Consider the following 18,767-nt stretch of genomic DNA (forward strand, 5'->3'; position numbering starts at 1 on the left):
ATAGAATACAGCGGGATATATTGAAATACAATGAAAAAAAGATAGTGAATACAATAAAATACATGGAATACATAGATACATTAAATTACAATGAAGAAAAGACAATGAATACAATGAAATACATGAAAAATACAGCGTGATACGTTGAAAATATATTAACATAAAATCAAGTTGCTCAGCCCCAAACTCCGTCGTCTTTGTTCAAGACCAAACCCTAATTTTCGGCGAATCCGCCGGCGACCAAAAACCCTCAACTCTTTCGCCTTTCTCTCTCTCTTTCTCTTCACCGAATATCCCTGTAACTTATTAGAACAAATGAAAAGAATGGAAAAACCCTAGGCTTGACCGAGTTAGGCTGAATTGATCTACTAGAACTCGTGTAACACTACTGTTGTTGTATATTTCCTTTTCAACGTAAACACTACTGTTGTTGATCTACTAGAACTCGTGTAAACCCTAGGCTTGACCGAGGTGAACGGCAGAAGTGGCGGCGGAAGGAGGAGGAAGGAGAGAAGAGGTGGTGCGGTCGAGAGAAGTGAATTAGATTGAGCATCGTATTTTCAGGGAATGTGGGAAGAGAATGGTATGTATCAAAATAGAGAGAGAAAGAAAATAGTGTAACTGAATAGCGTATTTAGTGGCTTAGAGGTAGGAGGTAATCAAAATTAGATATTTTGTCATAAATATTAAAAGGTATCTATAGAATATAATTTTTTTAAATGATATTTATTTAAAATAAATAAAGTGTTAACCTTTGCTGTAGGAGGTAAAAATTCCTAGGATCAACCCACGAAGCCCGGGCCCACTTAGGACCGGCCCATGAGACCCGTTTAGTCCCGGGCCCGGCCCACACTACACCCTTAGTATAATACTCATCTGTTTCAGTTTGTATAAACTTAATTTTTTTTAATTAGTATAAAAAATTTATATTTAAAAACGGTATATATATACTCATTTGAGTTCAATTTTTTTTATATGCTTAAATTCCATATCCATTCAAATAGGTTAGTATACAAACGGACATATAATCACGTAATTTTTTAGAAATTCAACCATATTTTTGTGTTTAGATGACTTTAAGAGCCCGTTTGGACATAAGAATTTTTTTTATTTTTTTCCGAATTTTTTTTCTTTTTTCCAAAATTAGCGTTGAAAATATATTTTGAAATTTTTCGAAAATTTAAAAAATTCCAAAAAGCAGTTTTTTAAAATTTTCACTCACATTACTCACAAAACTTCAAAAACAACCCAAAATTATATTCATGTCCAAACATAACTCTAATTTTCAAATATATTTTAACTTGAAAAAAAAATTCACTTTTTTTTAAATTTTTTTTACAATTCTTATGTCCAAACGCCCCAAATAGTAACCTATTAAATTATCAAATATATTAAAAATATTTGAGTAATTTTTTTCTCAAATATATATAAATCTGCATGTTCGGAACGGTGAAAGAGGAATTGTTGTTGTTCCGACTCAGAGTAGAAATCTGAAAAAGGAAAAACATGTCTGCTGCTGCTATATTGTGCGGGAAGAGATCGAACTATTTTTTTGAGGATTTTCAGTCTTCGCCGTCGTCGTCTTCGCCGCCGGTTCCGAAAAGAATTCGCTGTTTCTCTTCGTCTTTTTCTCCGGCGAGGTCGCATTTTGATTCCGATCATTCATTTTCTGCTGTTAATATTTTCTCCGGTTCTTCGGTTTCGTCGTCGTCTGCACTCGATCATCTTCTCATGCTCTTTCCTGATATGGACAAACAGGTTTAGCTCTTCTTGTTTTCAATTGTTTCAATCAATTTTTTTTATTGTGTTGCAATTTCGGTGTAATTTGTTTGGTGTTTCATATTGTTTCGGGATTTTTAGCTGTAAAAATCATCAATTTTTATTGTTTAATTATTGGATAAAGCTTGATGATGAAGAAAAATATGCTTGATTTATCATTGTTAGTTTAGCTATTAGACAAACAATGTTTTCAAAAAAGGTATTGGACTTGTCTCTATAAAAACAAAGTATTGGACAAGCTCTGTTGGCTAAAAAATGCTTTCTACGTCCTTAATTTAGTTGTTTTGGGATGTAGAAGTATCTTTTGAGTGGGATAGGAACTCGTAGGTTTATTAATGTATTCTGATGATGTTATAACTTGAGTGGGAAATTGAAATGTGCTGAGTATACTGATTTTACTGGATGAAGATTTGCATACTATTATCTGTTTGGAGAACTATTTAAACATACAACTTGAACCGCATAATTGTCTTAAACATTGTCTTTCATACGCTGTTTACTTGAGTGGGAAATGGAAATGTGCTGAGTATACTGATTTTACTGGATGAAGATTTGCATACTATTATCTGTTTGGAGAACTATTTAAACATACAACTTTGAACCGCATAATTGTCTTAAACATTGTTTTTCATACGCTGTTTGTAGTTTTAAGTTGGAGATGTATCACTCAATATTGCTAATTTGAACTGTAGGAACTTGGTGCTAGCATAATTGATTCACTGTCTAGAATAAAAAGAATCTTGGCACAACTTGTGTCATCAGATTCTTTCAACTTTAAAGTGTTTTAGAATTAATGAATTCCTGAAATCCACCAATTTTAGGTGTGGACTAAAGAAGAAAGAAAGATGGAAATTTTATGAGGGTACCAAACCAATTAAAGATTATGAGGTTAAAAAAAAACAGTGTTTCTTTGAGAACACATGTCATGTTTTGCTCTTGTAACATAACAAGGATTTTGAGCATCTGAAAACATTGTGGAACCCATTAAGTACAAAATGCCAAATTTCCTTTTCTACTTTAAAAGAACTGAAAAAGTGCTCCGTTCGATGCATATCATATATAATGTGTCTGTTAACTTTTTAGCTAATTTAAAGCCTCGTTACGTTACGAAAAAAGAAGGAAAGATAACCACAAATGAAAAAACAGGTTGTTTCTTTTGTTTCCTACTGGTGGAGTTAATTTTACTTAAGTTGATCCCTCATAGATGCAGATTCAAAATTCCACTCTTCATTTGTTTTAATGACATGCGGTGTAGGATTTAGAATCTGCGCTCTGTTCCTATTGATTCTGTGATTCAGAAATAGTACACACTCTGATAACTGTCATCTTGTGATATCGTGGACGAAGCTAACATTTGTTTTTTCATTTAAAAGAATTTCCATGTCTAGGTTGTCGATTTTGGGCATGAAAGCATTTATTCACATTAGATATCTTGAGTACTTGATACAATTTTCTTGATTTACCTTAAAAAGAGAAAACTTAACCTAGAGACTTGATTTTTCAGTGGGTTGAGAGAGCACTTGAAGAATGCGGTGATGATCTAGATTCTGCTATCAAAAGCCTAAATGAGCTTCGCTTGGGATCTGGTGAGAATCCGAGGTCTGTGGCGGGAAGCTCCAATGCTACCCAGGATTCCAGCAGCCAGTTTTTTACTCAAGGTGCACGTTGAATTTTGTTTGTTTGTTTTTGATTGATGGTATGTTCTTGCCCCTTTTTGGCCGTTGCCTTGACTGAGATCATTTTGTCAAACCTACGTGTAAAAAATTCTCAACTTCTTACTCATTGTACTACGCCTTACCGTTGATCTTTTTGTAATACTCAGCAGATCCATGTGATGTCATCATTCATCTGTCTTAAACTCTGCTCCTGCTTAAGCCCACCTGATTATCTTTATTGATTTTCCAGTTTTCCAAATGTTTGTCAGCGTCCTGTCAGCTCACCTACTTCTGCTTTATAACGTTTTATCAGTTTTGGAAATGTTCCAATTGTGAATGTTTAAGTATGCTTCACAATTGGTGGTTTTTGTGCTCTTTAAATTGAGCATGTGGTCACTTGTGGTCCATATTATTGACTCGTTATCTTGCTATTGTTCTGTGAATTCCAAACTTGTATTATTGCTTGATATAGTTCGTGGAGGTTTGTCTGCTCCTTGATTTATGTGCAAACGAACCTCCACTTTATAAATCTTAACCCAACTAACTATTGAAGTGTCTAATAACATGGCCCTTCGTGTGATAACTTCACGTCCTTAACTTTCTTCCTTTGATGCATATTCCTTATATTAGTTTGTACAGACATTACTCAATTACTTTTATTTCGGTCATGGTGAAGGGCCTAGTAATATTGTGTCAACTATATAGGACACTAAACAATGAAAGTACCTTATTTATGCTTGTGATTCAACTAAAAAGTTTGACAAGTCAATATGGGAATCAAGTGTTAATTCAAGACTGACGCACTCGCTGTTCGTGATTCAGTTAAGTTTGGTCAGGGCTAAGCTGTTTAGTTTACCGTAACAAAAATTTCTTGTTTCCTGAAAGACATTGTTGCCAATCCGCTTAATATTGATCTTGTCCTCAGACAATCATTGAGTTAAATTACGGATACAACTTCTGCATTCTCCATATGCTTCTTTTCATGCAAAATAGGTTCAGAACTGACCCTGTTATGAAAAGACGGCAAGACTTAACGAAGTAGGTTTTCTATCATAAAGTTAAACTGTTTCCAGCCTTGCTTTGCTGAGTGCATCTGAAAATTGTGTAATTTATGTCTCTTTCTTGATCCACTTGCTGTTAGTGATATTCACCATGTTGTCAAGCTGTATTATTACATTCACTGGGTGTTTTCCGAAGAACTGGATGTAGATTTTTTAGCACAATTCTACTTTGCCCCTTACATAGACATAGTTCCTTCACTTTATTGCAGGTACAGCTACAACTAATGGTGAGACCACACCTGCAGAGGATTTATCTTCTGCAAAAGTAGTGCATATGGACAGTACAGAATGGGTGGAGCTCTTTGTCAGAGAGATGATGAGTGCGTCAAATATAGATGATGCTAAAGCCCGTGCCTCACGAGCTCTTGAGGTGTTGGAGAAGTCCATATGTGCCCGTGCAACAGAGGCAACAGCTTGCAATTTCCAGCAGGTGGTCTCCAAATGCTTTTTCAGTAATTTTATTTTCCCCGCATTATAAACACCCTGACATCTCTTTTATCTTTGTTTTTCTATTTTACTTGCTCACACTACTGTAATTGGATGCACAAGGTGCTTAAATGCTAATATTATTGTTTTTTATTTTCTTTATCATGTCTACACTTGCTATGGGCATTAAGTGCAAAGTTGCTTTTGGAGACCTCAATAGCAGGTGGATGAATGGAAGTAGCAAAGAACAAATTGCATAAACATAAGAGGAAAGAAGAAAATAAGAATGAAATATACATGAAGGAGACACTTCTTGTGAAAGGGAGAGATGTTTAGATCTTGAGCATTTGTGTTTGATTGGGTTTGGTGATTGTCATATTTAGTAGTGTTCCTTTTTTTTTTAGCCATTTCATGTCCCCCTTCACCTCCCCCTCTCGCTTATAAAAATCAATGCTTGTGAGGGTTGGGTGTGTGTGCTGGCATAGTTCCATAACCCAGATTAATTATCTTGTTTATTCTGGTCTGTTACTTCTATCTTATTCTAATGAATTTTGTAAATAAAAAAATCAGAGGCTTATATTTTGGTAGTGATAACAGGAGAACATAATGCTGAAGCAACAGCTTGAAGCTCTTATACAAGAGAATGCTATATTAAAGCGAGCAGTTGCCATCCAGCATGAGCGTCAGAAGGAGTTCGAGGATAGAGGGCACGAGTTGAATCAGCTGAAGCAGTCGGTGGCTCAGTACCAGGAGCAGCTTAGAACCCTTGAGGTGAGATAAAATCTGATATGATGTTTTTGTTGTTCATTTCTTGGCTGGAAATTCATTGCATTTGCTTTGCACTCTTTTTCATCCTCACTGTGACCAAATATCAAAAGGATTAAAGAAAAGGAAAAGGATAATGGATCAAATCTGCTTTCATTTCTTTAAAAGCATGATTTTTCATATGAAACTGGGGAATGCAAATCCCTTCTGAAATTGTGTTACTCACATATGCTTGTGCATACATTCTAAGTAGAAGGAAAGGGCGCCCTTTTAGTCCATCTGATAGGTCAACCCAATTTTAGTGTGCTCTATTACGAACTATAATGCACCCATGACAGTTAGCTGCTTGTCCGGATTTATGATCTGATTTTGCATCATTTTCTTGGTATTCCACTTCTCATGTATGACACTGTAGTGATTGTTACCTTTCCATGTCGTCAGGTTAATAACTATGCTCTCTCAATGCACCTCAAGCAGGCTCAACAAAGCAACTCTATTCCTGGACGTTTCAATCCTGATGTCTTTTAGTATGTATCATGTCCTTATTGGCTGCATAATCTGTAGGATAGCATCAGTAATGTCCTATTATCACAGTTGTAACAAGTGTCTTCTAGCGATAATATTAAGCTAGAACTTATGTTTATTTGATTAAGGTGCGCTGCTGCAGTTATTAGCGAAAGGGTACTTGTATCATTTATAGACAAATTTTTATTTGTTTTTCTCCAGTTATTTCAATTAGAATCGAAGTTCATACATTTCCGGGCTTCTCCTAGTGATAAAAAAGCTATTTAACACATTGTTTCTATGCTTTAGTTTTTTGTTCGATTTGATTTCTTTTTCATTTTGTACGTCACTTTCTGGGTACTCCTCCATCGCTCCAATTATTAACCTTTTTCCTTTAATAAATTCTTCATTGTTAAGTAATCTGAAGTGTCCCAGTTCTTGTTTTGTCCTTGTCGCTGAGTTGTGTTCTGATGATCACTTTAAACTGTAAGTAAAGATTGCTATTTAATAGAACCTTTTTACTTTGCCTAACTTATAAAAGAGAAGGGACCCATTTCTCTTGGACAAGGGGAAAGGGATTGGGGGCACAACGTTCATAAAATTTTGAACTTAGCATAGGTTAAAAGGTTCTCTTATGTCTACACTTTGATATATCACAAGCAGATACAGGAGTCAAATCCTTTGTAGTTGCTCTTATCCATTTACATTAAGCGAATAAATGCTAGACACTTGTCTTGCATACACGATGATTAAGTGACATGTATTTCCGCTTAATTTTGTAACTCTTAATTGTTTGACTTGATGTAAACACTGTGTGGCTGTGTGCAGGTAAATATTTAGTACCAAGTGCTGAACAAGTGTACATATTAGATCAATACTTGAATGGAGACCCAGGTCAGTTGTCATATCTTCTGATCCTTCTCCTACATATTCATCGGTTCCCCCAACCCAGGGGGTGAAAAAGGACAAAAAGAAAGGAAAAAAAACAAGAAAGATCATGAAAACAAAAGAAATATTGTGTGGCCTGGTAATCGATGAAATTTGTGCAAACTTTCAAGATGCATGCAAGCTGGTCGGACACCAGCTTTAAAAAAGATGAGGAAAGAGTCATATATAATTGCTAACAGAAGCAGCTTAATTTGAAATAGTTTTAAGAGAAACTAAATATGTCTATCATGCACACAAATATCTTTGGTTTTCTAACCAAACCATAATGGAGACTACTAGAGATTTGTATAGCTTTTGCAACAAAGGTCATTCTTCAATATTGGTTTCTTGAAAAGCCTTGAGAAGATATAGAAAAGGAAGATTAATTTTGCATTATTGCTTAAGAAATTGGAACAAGAGTTCCACAACCTTTGATCATCTTTTTAAACTCATCAAAATTCACCATTCCATCTCCATCCACATCAACTTTCCTTATCATCTCCTTACAATAATCCAACTTCTTCCCTTGTCTCAACCCTAAAGATGAAAGAATCTTACTCAATTCTTCTGCTGATATTAATCCATCTTTATCATAATCAAATACATCAAAAGCATCTTTAAGATCTTTCTCTCTGTTTGATTCTTCTTCTTCATTCATTTCTCCTTCATTCACTGCTTCTATCCCTAAGAAAGTGTGGCAAAGTTGATAGAACTCATCAAGATCAATTAAACCATCTTTGTTGGAATCAACTTTATCAACCATATCAACGATATCTTTATCTTCCATGAAAATCCCAATATTCTTTAGAGATAACTTCAATTCTTGCTTGGTTATATAACCATCATTGTTCTTGTCAAAAGTTGCAAAAATACTTCTCAATTCAAGCTTGTTGTAATTGTTAGAGCTTGTGCTTTTGATGCTGCTGTTTTTCACCTTCTTTTCATCCATAGTTCTTGAGGTTGAACATGTTGTACTTATGCTCTTCTCATGGAGAGGTGGAGATTTTTGAGAAATTGATTGAAGCCATGTTTTGAATTTTTCTTTTGGGAAATTTAAAATCGTTGTTATAAGGCCAATAATGAAGAGAATTGCTAAGAAAAGAATGCTTAGTAATGTCGACATCTTTCTTTTGCTTTATGAGTTCTTGAAGTTCAATGGGGGTAGAGGAAAAAGAAAATGAAAGAGGAATATTAAGGTGATAGAGATGGAGAGTTGTGCTTAAATGGAAAAATAGAGAAGGGTAGAGGGGCGAATTCTTAACTGATAATAATCCTAATTTAGTAAGACAGAAATCAACTAATTTATCGACTATAGCAATTCAAAATTTTATGATAGTGTAATTTTTTTAAATGATGCTGGTGTATATAAATTAAATCTTTAACGGAAACCTTAAAAGTACAGAAAGTACCATATGATTATATTTCTCACAACGTGTGGGGTTCCTGCATACTAATTTGTTGATTTTCTTTAATTTTTATTACTTCTTTTTGGTGGAAGCACTTTACACAACGTGTGGGGTTCTTGCGTGGTGATTATTGATTTTCTTTTACACGTGAGATTCCAGCATAATATGCTGGAAGTTTATACGCAAGAGTTTCATAATCTAGCATATTATGCTGGCATATAATGACTATTTTTTAATGACTTTGAAATGCTGACTATTTTTCAATTGTCAGTCTAAAAACTGACTAGGCCGCCGTGCTATTTTGACGATTATTAGGCATATTGTAGTCCCATTTTGGTCTCCTATTTTCTTGACATCATTGGGATTTCTTTCATTTTCCTTTAAAATGCCTTTTCTTGTATCTATAATCCACCCGTGACTTTTGGTGGACCGATAATATTAGTATAATAATACCAATAAAGAGGAGATCATCAATACTATATAAAAAAAAAAAAAAACTTTTGATTGGAAAAGGTTACCTCTTTGAGAGTAAAATACAAATTGGAATGCGTTTTACCTAGGCAAAGAATCTTCCTTTAATTTTCATGTTCAATTATTTGTAAAATTAAATAAGTAATAATTTGGAGCCAGCAGGTATATACAAAATTATATAGATAATAACATCATATGACCTGCAAAGTTTCATATTTTTCTTCTTTTATTCTCTTTCAAGCAAGTTAAGTGAATATGATCATTTATAAATTAGTTTATCAGTCATAGCAATTCTCAGAATAATAAAAAGTAATACTTGGAATACATTGTAAATGTTTGATAGAATCTCTCTTATTTTAATTGTCACTTGGTGTATATACTCCCTACTTAATTTTTAGTGGCATTTATCAAATAACGTTTTCCTGTGGACTTTAACGAAACAATAAAGTGTTCCCCAAGTGATTCTATTATAAGATTGTGGTGGAGTAATAAATACTTCTTCATTTTTAGTTAGAGATTTTGAGTGCGAGCTTTGGGTATAAAATCACCTTTAGTAGGCAATATTTTACCCCAAAAATCGGACTTTTCGGCACAAATCTGAATTAGTTGGGTCCCAAAGCAGGTACCAGACCCCGAATAGGAAACCAAAAAAGAAAAAAAACTCTATTACAGCATCGATACTTTGCGTAGCTATCATGCATAGATTGATTTGGTTTGGATTAATGGATTCTTCACTCAACCTCCCACTTACTCCCCCCCCCCCTCCCCCCTCCCCTTTTGTAAAAGTTCAAATTCTAACCCGCCACATTGTTAGATCACGTTTGCCCATAATGAATTTGGACACTAAGGGCATTTATTATCGGGATGTTATTACTTTTAGCTTGCGCCATAAATTATTTATATTTGGTAGCCGAAAAAGTGTATAAAATTTATATAATTTGTGTATAACATACATAATGTATGTATATATATATACAAAAAATATATATTTTTCGACTATTATTTTGAGAGCGGCTATACAATGTCATTTTTCCTTTATTTTCCACCCAACAAGATTGAGGCCCAAAAACTCTTTGCTTCACAAAACTGTTCAACAAAGCCCAATCTCTCTGGATGGTGCCCCAACAAGCTTGGATAGTTGACTTATCTTTGGGAGAAATTAGAAAATAACCAGATTTACAAGTGGTTGTTCAAAAATAGTCATAGTTTCAAAAGTAATTGAAATTTAGCCACTTTTCATGTAAAGATAAATTTGAACGAAAACACTGTTCAAAATCCGGAAAATACTCCAGCATAATATACTGGAGTTCCAGTATAATATACCGGTCCAATATAATATGTTGGAAGTTCATACACAGGTGCTCCGATCTCCAGTATATTATGCTGGAACTTTTCGCGTGTTGGAGTTCCAGCATAATATGCTGGAAGTTCATACACAGGTGCACTGATCTCCAGTATATTATGCTGGACCGGTCCCTATTGCAGCAAAATAGTGACTATTTTTCAATGATTTTGCAAACGCTAGCTATTTTTGAATGACCAGTCCGAAAACTGGCTAGCCCGTGCTATTTTAACCTATTGCAAGGGACCACATTATTTCTCTTTGTTTCAAAGTGTATTTTAGCCAAACATATGAAATATTGTATTGAGAGTTATATATATATATATATATATATATATATATATATATATATATATATATATATATATATATAGACACACACACGTTCTTCTTTCATATGTAGCTGTTGTCAACTTGGTTAAGTTAACTTAAAAGACATTATTAACATTGCACGCTTTGAGTCGGATCGGAACTGGATTTTTTTTCTTCAAAAAGGTGTCACATCATTAAGAAATCCCTAAATATATTACTTTTTTTTTTCTTATTGACTTTGAATGTGGGACTATAAGATGAATCTTAGTTTAGAAGAAGTTTTTATGAAAATAAGAGGATGTTTGATTTTATTCAAGGAATTAATACTGCTGAATCTTTCGCTCTATAAGAGTAATAAGCGGGAAATTCTTAGGCTACTTCCAGAAAAATCAAATTGATTTTAAAATCAAGTAAGATCCATAGAAACATACTTTCTTTTTGTAATGATTTATAGTCTGTTAGGCCAAGCTTCAAAAATCAGCTCATTTTTAGAAGTACATTTTTTTAAAAGTACTTTTCTCAAAAGTAATTTTGATGAGAAACAGTTTGTGTTTGACTAATTAATTTGAAAAACACTTATGAGAAGCAATTAATGTTTGGTCAAACTTTGAAAAAGTGCTTCTAAGTGTATTTTTCTCAAAAGTACTTTTCAAAACGCGATTTTGGAGAGAAACTATTTTTTTTTGCTTCTCCGGAACTACTTCTGCTTCTACTCAAAAATACTTCTTTTTCTTGTAAAAGCTTGGCTAAAACATTTCAAACTTAAAAAAAAAACACTTTTGCATTTGGAGAAACTTGACCAATTTATATTGTGCATCCTTGAGAATTTTATCATTTCTAGCTAGGTGTTAGTGGGCTAAAGTGGCCTTAGTTTAGAGCATGGACTTCTTAGCATGTATTTAGTCTATCTATTAGTCTATTTAAGGTACTAGAAAAAAAGTCTAGTTGGGGCCATTGAGAGTACGGGACAGTAAGGTCTTTGCTTTCTAGGAGTCTATTATCCTAGTAAGAGATTTATGTAAAAATAGCACGGTATAGTCAGTTTTCGAATTGGTCATTTAAAAATAGCCGACGTTTACGAAATCAATGAAAAATAGCCACTATTTTGCTGCAACAGAGACCGGTCCAGCATAATATACTGGAGTTCGGTGCACCTGTGTATGAACTCCATCATATTATGCTGGACCGGTATACTTTGCTGACTCCAGTATAATATACTGGAGACTGGAGCACCGGTGCTCCAAACTCCAGTATACTGGACAATTATACTTGCTGGAACTCCAGTATATTACGCTGGAGTTCTAGTGTACTTATGCTGGAACTCCATCATATTATGCTGGAGTTCCAACATACTTATCCTGGAACTCCAGTATAATATGCTGGAGTTCAACCATACTTATGCTGGAACTCCAGTATAATATTCTGACGTATTTTTCGGGTTTTGAATAGTGTTTTCGCTCAGATTTATTTTTATTGAAAAGTGGCTAAATTTCGATTACTTTTGAAACTGGGCTATTTTTGAACGACCAATTGTAAATCTTGCTATTTTTGAATTTCTCCCGAGATTTATATGTCCGTAAAAAATATACAAAACTTCTAGTACTTTTAACTTTTTGAATCCGTCTTGCATAATATTGATTTAAATGAACTTAAATGGAGAAATATGGCAAGTGAAAATTCATGTAACCGATCCCAACTTATTTGGAGTTGAGGCACAATTGTAGTTATTATTGTTGTATGGAGTATATCTTTAAACTAGAAATGTTATATGCTAAAGTTAATGAGCAAAAATAAGTTAGTATTTCGTGCTGCAACTACTACCACTTTATGTATCAAATCCCAAACTTCACTTTGCCTTAAAATCATAGCTCTGCCATCATGAGTCATAATTCAAGAGATGTTTCATGGTGCATCTTTTGTTTGTGAAAAGAAAAGTTTCTAGCAGAGAGAAAGGGGTAGGACTCATGGGCGAATGTAGCCTTTTGGCTATGGCTTCACTTGAACCCATAATATTCGACAAGAAATATAAATTTATATGTAAAAAAACTACTTAAATCTTAATAAATATTAGATCTAAACTCATGATTTTAACGGTACAATATGTGTTTACTGTTAAAAAATTTAAAGGTTGAACCAAGGGCATATCTAGAGTATAGTGTATGAACCCAGTAACTTTTGCGTAAATTTTATATTTTTATTAAAAGTTTTACTAAATATTTATAAATATTTTATTGTGAACCCGGTTATTATGGTATATTAATTTGAGATTGCGACGGAAACTCATAAACTTCAAATTCTGGATCCGCCTCTGAACCCGTTTCTCTCATGGTAGTAAGGTAAAGTGCAAAAGTTGCAGCCTTGCAGGATGCAGAGCACACGTGAATTTACTTACGAGTACGCCATTGCAGAGAGGAGTGCAGAGAAAGACAGTGTTGTCCTCCAGAAAGTGCAGTCAGTTGCTTTCAGACTTTGGCAACCACACGAGAGAAAAACTGCCTCCCCTTTACTATTCATGCATGCATGTCACTAACTGAAAAAACTAACACCTCCTTTTACAATAAATAAGTTAATCAGAGACGGATTCAGAATCTTACGTTAGAGTGTAAATTCAGTAATTTGTTTAAGTTATGTTATATAGGTCGAGTCTACTTAACGTCTGACCAGTAAAGGTTATGATAGAATGAATAGAATTATTTTTATCTTTAACCATAGGTCTTCGAGCTCTATGTATAGATGAAATCCTAATATATAGTGTGCTCCGGGGCCAAAGCCAACTTTTGCTAAGAGTGGTCTTATTGACTATCTTTCGTCGAATTATTACGAAAAATTATACTGTGTGTATGAATAAAATATTAGATTTTAAATGTATATAACATATATTGAATATCTTTTTTCGGATTTTTTTTTTTACTTTTTACAAGTTTGAACACCTTTGAGGAAATTTCTGGCTTCGCCACTGATGAGCCCTTCACCTTTTATATCATTTATTGCAACAATTCTAACAATAATCTCTTTACATCTGTAAGCGAAATGAGATCGCCAATTCTAACGAACAATTACCTAAACCATTTATTGCAATAAGCAGTAAAATAAATATATAAATAAATTACAACTAAATAAAGTTTCAACTTGTGCCAAAAACAAACAAAAGAAGAAGCTGTATAAATCGAAACTGATCAACGTACCCGACTAATAGTAGGACGAGCTAATAGTACTAGTTTGGCAGAACCAATATCTCTGATTTAAATTTTGTATTTATATTTAAAATTCTTTTTGATATTATAAATTATTTATTCAAACATCAGTAAGTTATCTTTTAATTTTAGAATGTAGAAGTCACAAACTCAAAATCCTAGCTTTGGATTTGCATAGCAATGACTACTTTCTTTTTGTGACAAAACTAATTTCTTATTGTGTAAAATGTTACGGAAAAGGGTCAAATATACCCCTGTACAATCAGAAAAGGCTTAAATGTACCCCTCGTTATACCTTGAGTTCAAATATACCCTTCCGTTATACTATTGGTTCAAATATATCCTTTTTTCGTTAAATTTGTCCAAAGTGGACATCCAATCTTACGAGGCACTGACATTTGATGAGGTGGATGCCACATGACTTGCCACCCCTGTGCCTTTAACCCATTTTACCTCTCTCTTCTATTTTTTTCCACCACTAAAACTGACTGGTCAGAAATAGGTTATCCAAGAAGGCTCCACTACGAAGGGGCGAATATCGTTTCACATCTGATGAAATTGAAACAACTAATCTACTGGCATATCATATATAGTTTCATCGTCTTGTAGATGTACTTAATAGATGCACTATAAGTCTTCGATAGAACCCCAAAAAAGGTGCTTTTCGGTCACCATTGGCTTGGGGCGTCCTCCTCTAACTGAACAACTTCCAAGTCAACCTTCTTTGCTTAAGCGCTTCTCTTCTCTGGGCGCATGCTCTCCCATTGGGAATTTTATATCCTTGTACCACTGAAGGGCTCTGGCTCTCTCAATCAAAGGATGGTCTCTATCAATCTCCTGGCCGAAGTCAGTGTTCAACTCCGCGGGGGTTTCCAAGTCCAATCCGAGTATTCGCGCCTATGGACTCCCCTTTTGAAGGAAGCTTGCGAAGGGCTGAATGAGAGATAGAGCTTCGATCAAGAAGAATAAAATTGTATACTAGACCTTCCCTCACGGGAGAGCCATATTTGGATCCAAAATATAACGAAGGGTATATTTAAATATTTTCTCATAATACATGGATATATTTGGACATTTGCCGAAAATGCTATATTAAATCCTTCGTTTTTATTTTTTCCCTTTTTTTGTTATTTATGGTAAAGCCAAAATCTCATAGGCCAGTTGGAAAAGATGAGCTCACTTCCACCATATATTTGTATACGTAGACACAAACTTGACATCTTATCACTTTCTTATTTATCATATCATCATATATTATAAGCATGAAGATCAAAAGTTGAATGTGAAAGATCAAAATAATCCTATAAACTTAAATGACTATAATACCCTTCAAAAATTATACCTTCACAAATAAGTACAAAACCTTTTGGTTCCCTCAACCTTTTGTAATTAATATTTCAAAATTCTTGAATAATTTTGCATAACTATGAAAAAAAATTATATTTGTTATGTTTTTATTATTGTCAGTCGCTTCTTACTTAATTGTTCACAATATTTTAGAAACATTTAATTCTTCCATTCTTTAAAAAAAATATATCATGTACAAATAAGTATTAGTTTCTCTTTTTATTTGTTGCACGGATCATTTCGCTGAAACATCAAAATGGAACAACTTCAAGGACAATATCCACAAAGAAATATTAGGTGAAATATACGGTCATATTATATGTTTGTAACTCATAACAACTAAATTTATGTACACTATTAGAAATTTGGCAAAAATCGAGTCGGTCAAAAAGCTGGCCAAAAATCGACCAAAGTTGGTCGGTTTTTCAAAGTATTTTAATTTTTTTTTTACGAAACCAACCAACTTTGGTCGGTTTTCGTTGGCGCAAAAATGTCGGAAACTATTTTTGAGTCCCGCGAAATTTATTTTTCAAGAAACCGACCTGTTACATCTCGCGACTTCGTACGTTAAAGTTTCGTCTTCAGTTAATCGACGTAGACTTGGGGATGAGATTACCTTGAGATTAATGTATTTATGCTATTTATAACAAGCGATAAATAAGTGTCATGAAGGATAAATAGTACACGAATTAAAGAAAACGAGTTTCGTTGAAGGTGGCCGATTCGAGATAAAATACGGGTCGAGCGACAATACTCGATATTTATACCATACAAGGTACCATATGAATACGATAGTATGATGTATAAAGTATATTAAAAATAAGTAGTATTTTAAGTAATTGAGATAATTTTTAATTATGCGAATAATTGGTTAATACCGTGTAATCGAACATTACCTACTTAATTACTAAATTGTGAAAATAAGACGTGGCAGCAAGCCACTAATATGGCCTATGACTCTTAGTCATAGTAGGCTTAGTGTCCATTTAGAATCATAAGACCACTTACGTGTAAGACCTTATGAAAACTTGATTCCATACCATTACAAAACTTTGTTTCTTCCAAATATCATATTCAAGACATCTTCAAATCATAATTTGTTTCATAGCCATCACGGTTCAAGCTCCATCCAGCAAGATCTCAATAAAAAAACCTGCAACCAAACAATTCCAACAAGAATTGTTAGAATCATAGCAATGTAAAAATGCGGTTCTAAAGGAGTACGGTGTAATTTTTCCGAGAATATTATACGGATTTTCCATACTCCAGGTATGTTAAAACTATCCCTTCTTTCTTTTGGCATGATCCATACGATACAAATGAAACGAGCAAAATATGCAACTTTCATAAATGACTCTATTCATAGAAATACTAGGGGTGTCTATATTCTTGATTCCCCATGTGAATTATTATTATATCTTCTGTTCATGGGTCTCTGAAAAATACGTATTTGATAAAATTTATCCGAAGGAAATATTGAGTTTATGGCATTCCGAGAAAATCTTATTAAAGTATTTTTTATGCATTTATACATGTACATTGATCCATGGCCAGATGGCATTATATACGCGTATATATGTATATTATATTTATATGGGATACGGAAAAAGGTTACGACGTTATATACGCACCACCACCTGATCAGTTGGTATATGTTGATGATGTTTCCCACAGTGGCCGAGACGATATGATGGGATGCCCTCAGAGGCTTGATGATATTATGTACACCTATACCTATGCATGACACGATATTTATATGCATGTGCATGGCATTATAAATGTTTCAAAATTTACAAAGTTTTTCAGATTTACATATGGATTTCTTTATTCCATATTTCATCTATGTCTTGTTACGTACTGATTTTTATGCCTTACATAGTCAGTACATTTTTCGTACTAACACCCTATTTCATGTGGCCTGTGTTTCATGCCCGCAGGTGTAGGTAAGCAAGTTGACAACCCCCTTTTTAGGATCCTTGATCAACGAGAGTTGGCGTGCTCCACTTGATCCGGAGTTGCTTTTGATTTTGGTACAAAATGCTTGTATATATATGGGTATGACGTGGCTTAGTCCCGTCTTTGTACAGTTGTATTTCTATTAGAGGTCTGTAGACAGTTGTGTATAGTTGGATAGTATGTGGCCTTGACGACTTCCAGTTTTTGAGGTATATAGTTGTCTATAGCAGCCTTGTCGGCTCGCCCTACGTATTTTGCACATATATGTACATATGCCTTTTGGACAGGTTTCCTTCATGTATATTATCCTCGTAATTCAGCAGATGTTATTCAGGTTTATATTCTAGACGCATGCTTAGGGGTGTTTGACAGGTAGGACTCGGGCACCCATCGCGGCCCATTGGTTTGGGTCGTGACACGACCAACTTTGGTCGGTTTTTGCAATTAAAATAAATAAAAAATAATATTAAAGAAACCGACCAACTTTGGTCGATAAATTCGGCCGATCATTTTAAAAAACCGACCAACTTTGGTCGGTAATTTTATTTTTTAATAAATCGACCAACTTTGGTCGGTTATTTTTCGTGTGAAAATACAATTAAAGAGTATAAATAAAAAATAAGACAATCTTAAAACAAAATGCACCAATGGTCTAGTGGTAGAATAGTATCCTGCCACAGTACACACCCCAGTTCGATTCCTAGATGGTGAATCTTTTGATTACATAATTAAAATACCGACCAACTTTGGTCGGAAAATACCGACCAACTTTGGTGGGTTTTTTTGCAATATTGTTTTTTTGAATTTAATTGACCGACCAATGTTGGTCGGTAATTTCCGACCAACTTTGGTCGGTATATTAAAACGACCATCAAAATCGGCCAAGCGTATTTGGTCGCATTTTGGTTGGTAACTGGCCATAATCGACCAAAGTTGATCGAATTTTTTGGTCGATATTTACCGAATTTCTAGTAGTGGTAATTATAAAATATATTTGTCTAACTAAATATAATTATTGATCTTCGCAGAGCTATCCAGTCAATTTGAGTTTAACACTACATCTCTAAAACTATTTATTATTTTTAGCTTGTATTTTTTTCTTTTGAAATTTTGGTATAATATTTTACATGTTTTAATAATATATTTTTATACTGTTTGTACGAAATAATACGTGCAATCAAGAAACTAGTTTATATATATGTATGTATATCTTGTAGTCACATCTTTTACCCAATTTCATACATACTATGCATCATAATACAACTGGAAACATTTATTATAAAGTTCTTTGGTGATCAAAATACCTTAACAGAAAAGCTACATCCTCAACATGTGTATTACATTAAGATAATATATTCTAGTATTTCTAAGTCTATGATAATATATACAGTGAAACTTCTCTATAACAGCTTCGTTTGTTTTGAATATTTTTGGTTGTTATAGCAAAATGTTGTTATAGAGGACATATATTATAACATAACATAAAAATTGGTTCCAAAAAAGCTTGGCTTTTATAGTGAAGTGTTGTTATATAGGGATGTTGTTATAGAGAAGTCTGACTGTACACCGTAAAATTATCTCCGCGTGACCTATAGGTTGCGGCTTCGAGCCGTAGAATCAGC

General features: G+C 33.9%; 2 protein-coding genes across 8 annotated transcripts; one reads left to right on the forward strand and one right to left on the reverse strand.

Annotated features, from left to right (window-relative positions):
- Positions 1 to 1,437: 1,437 nt before the first annotated feature.
- On the forward strand, positions 1,438 to 17,357 carry LOC107801106 (uncharacterized). 7 transcript variants are annotated; one of them, XR_012694438.1, is made up of 7 exons: positions 1,438 to 1,758; positions 3,284 to 3,437; positions 4,705 to 4,925; positions 5,519 to 5,692; positions 6,128 to 6,213; positions 7,019 to 7,084; positions 17,127 to 17,357. XR_012694438.1 is itself a non-coding variant. In XM_016624395.2 (6 exons), coding segments are annotated over exons 1-6 (888 nt in total). In that variant the 5' UTR covers positions 1,438 to 1,506; the 3' UTR covers positions 7,020 to 8,160. The 7 variants fall into 7 exon arrangements, 2 of the variants coding, with proteins under 2 accessions (XP_016479881.1, XP_016479872.1); XR_012694436.1 differs by lacking the exon at positions 17,127 to 17,357 and adding an exon at positions 12,981 to 13,534; XR_012694437.1 differs by lacking the exon at positions 17,127 to 17,357 and adding an exon at positions 12,985 to 13,534.
- LOC107801119 (calmodulin-like protein 3) lies at positions 6,808 to 8,240 on the reverse strand. Its single transcript, XM_075220133.1, has one exon. The coding sequence runs from the start codon at positions 8,238 to 8,240 to the stop codon at positions 7,518 to 7,520; it is 723 nt and encodes a 240-aa protein (XP_075076234.1). The 3' UTR covers positions 6,808 to 7,517.
- Positions 17,358 to 18,767: the final 1,410 nt, after the last annotated feature.

Source organism: Nicotiana tabacum, chromosome 8, assembly GCF_000715075.1.
Source record: "Nicotiana tabacum cultivar K326 chromosome 8, ASM71507v2, whole genome shotgun sequence".
NCBI lineage: Eukaryota > Viridiplantae > Streptophyta > Magnoliopsida > Solanales > Solanaceae > Nicotiana > Nicotiana tabacum.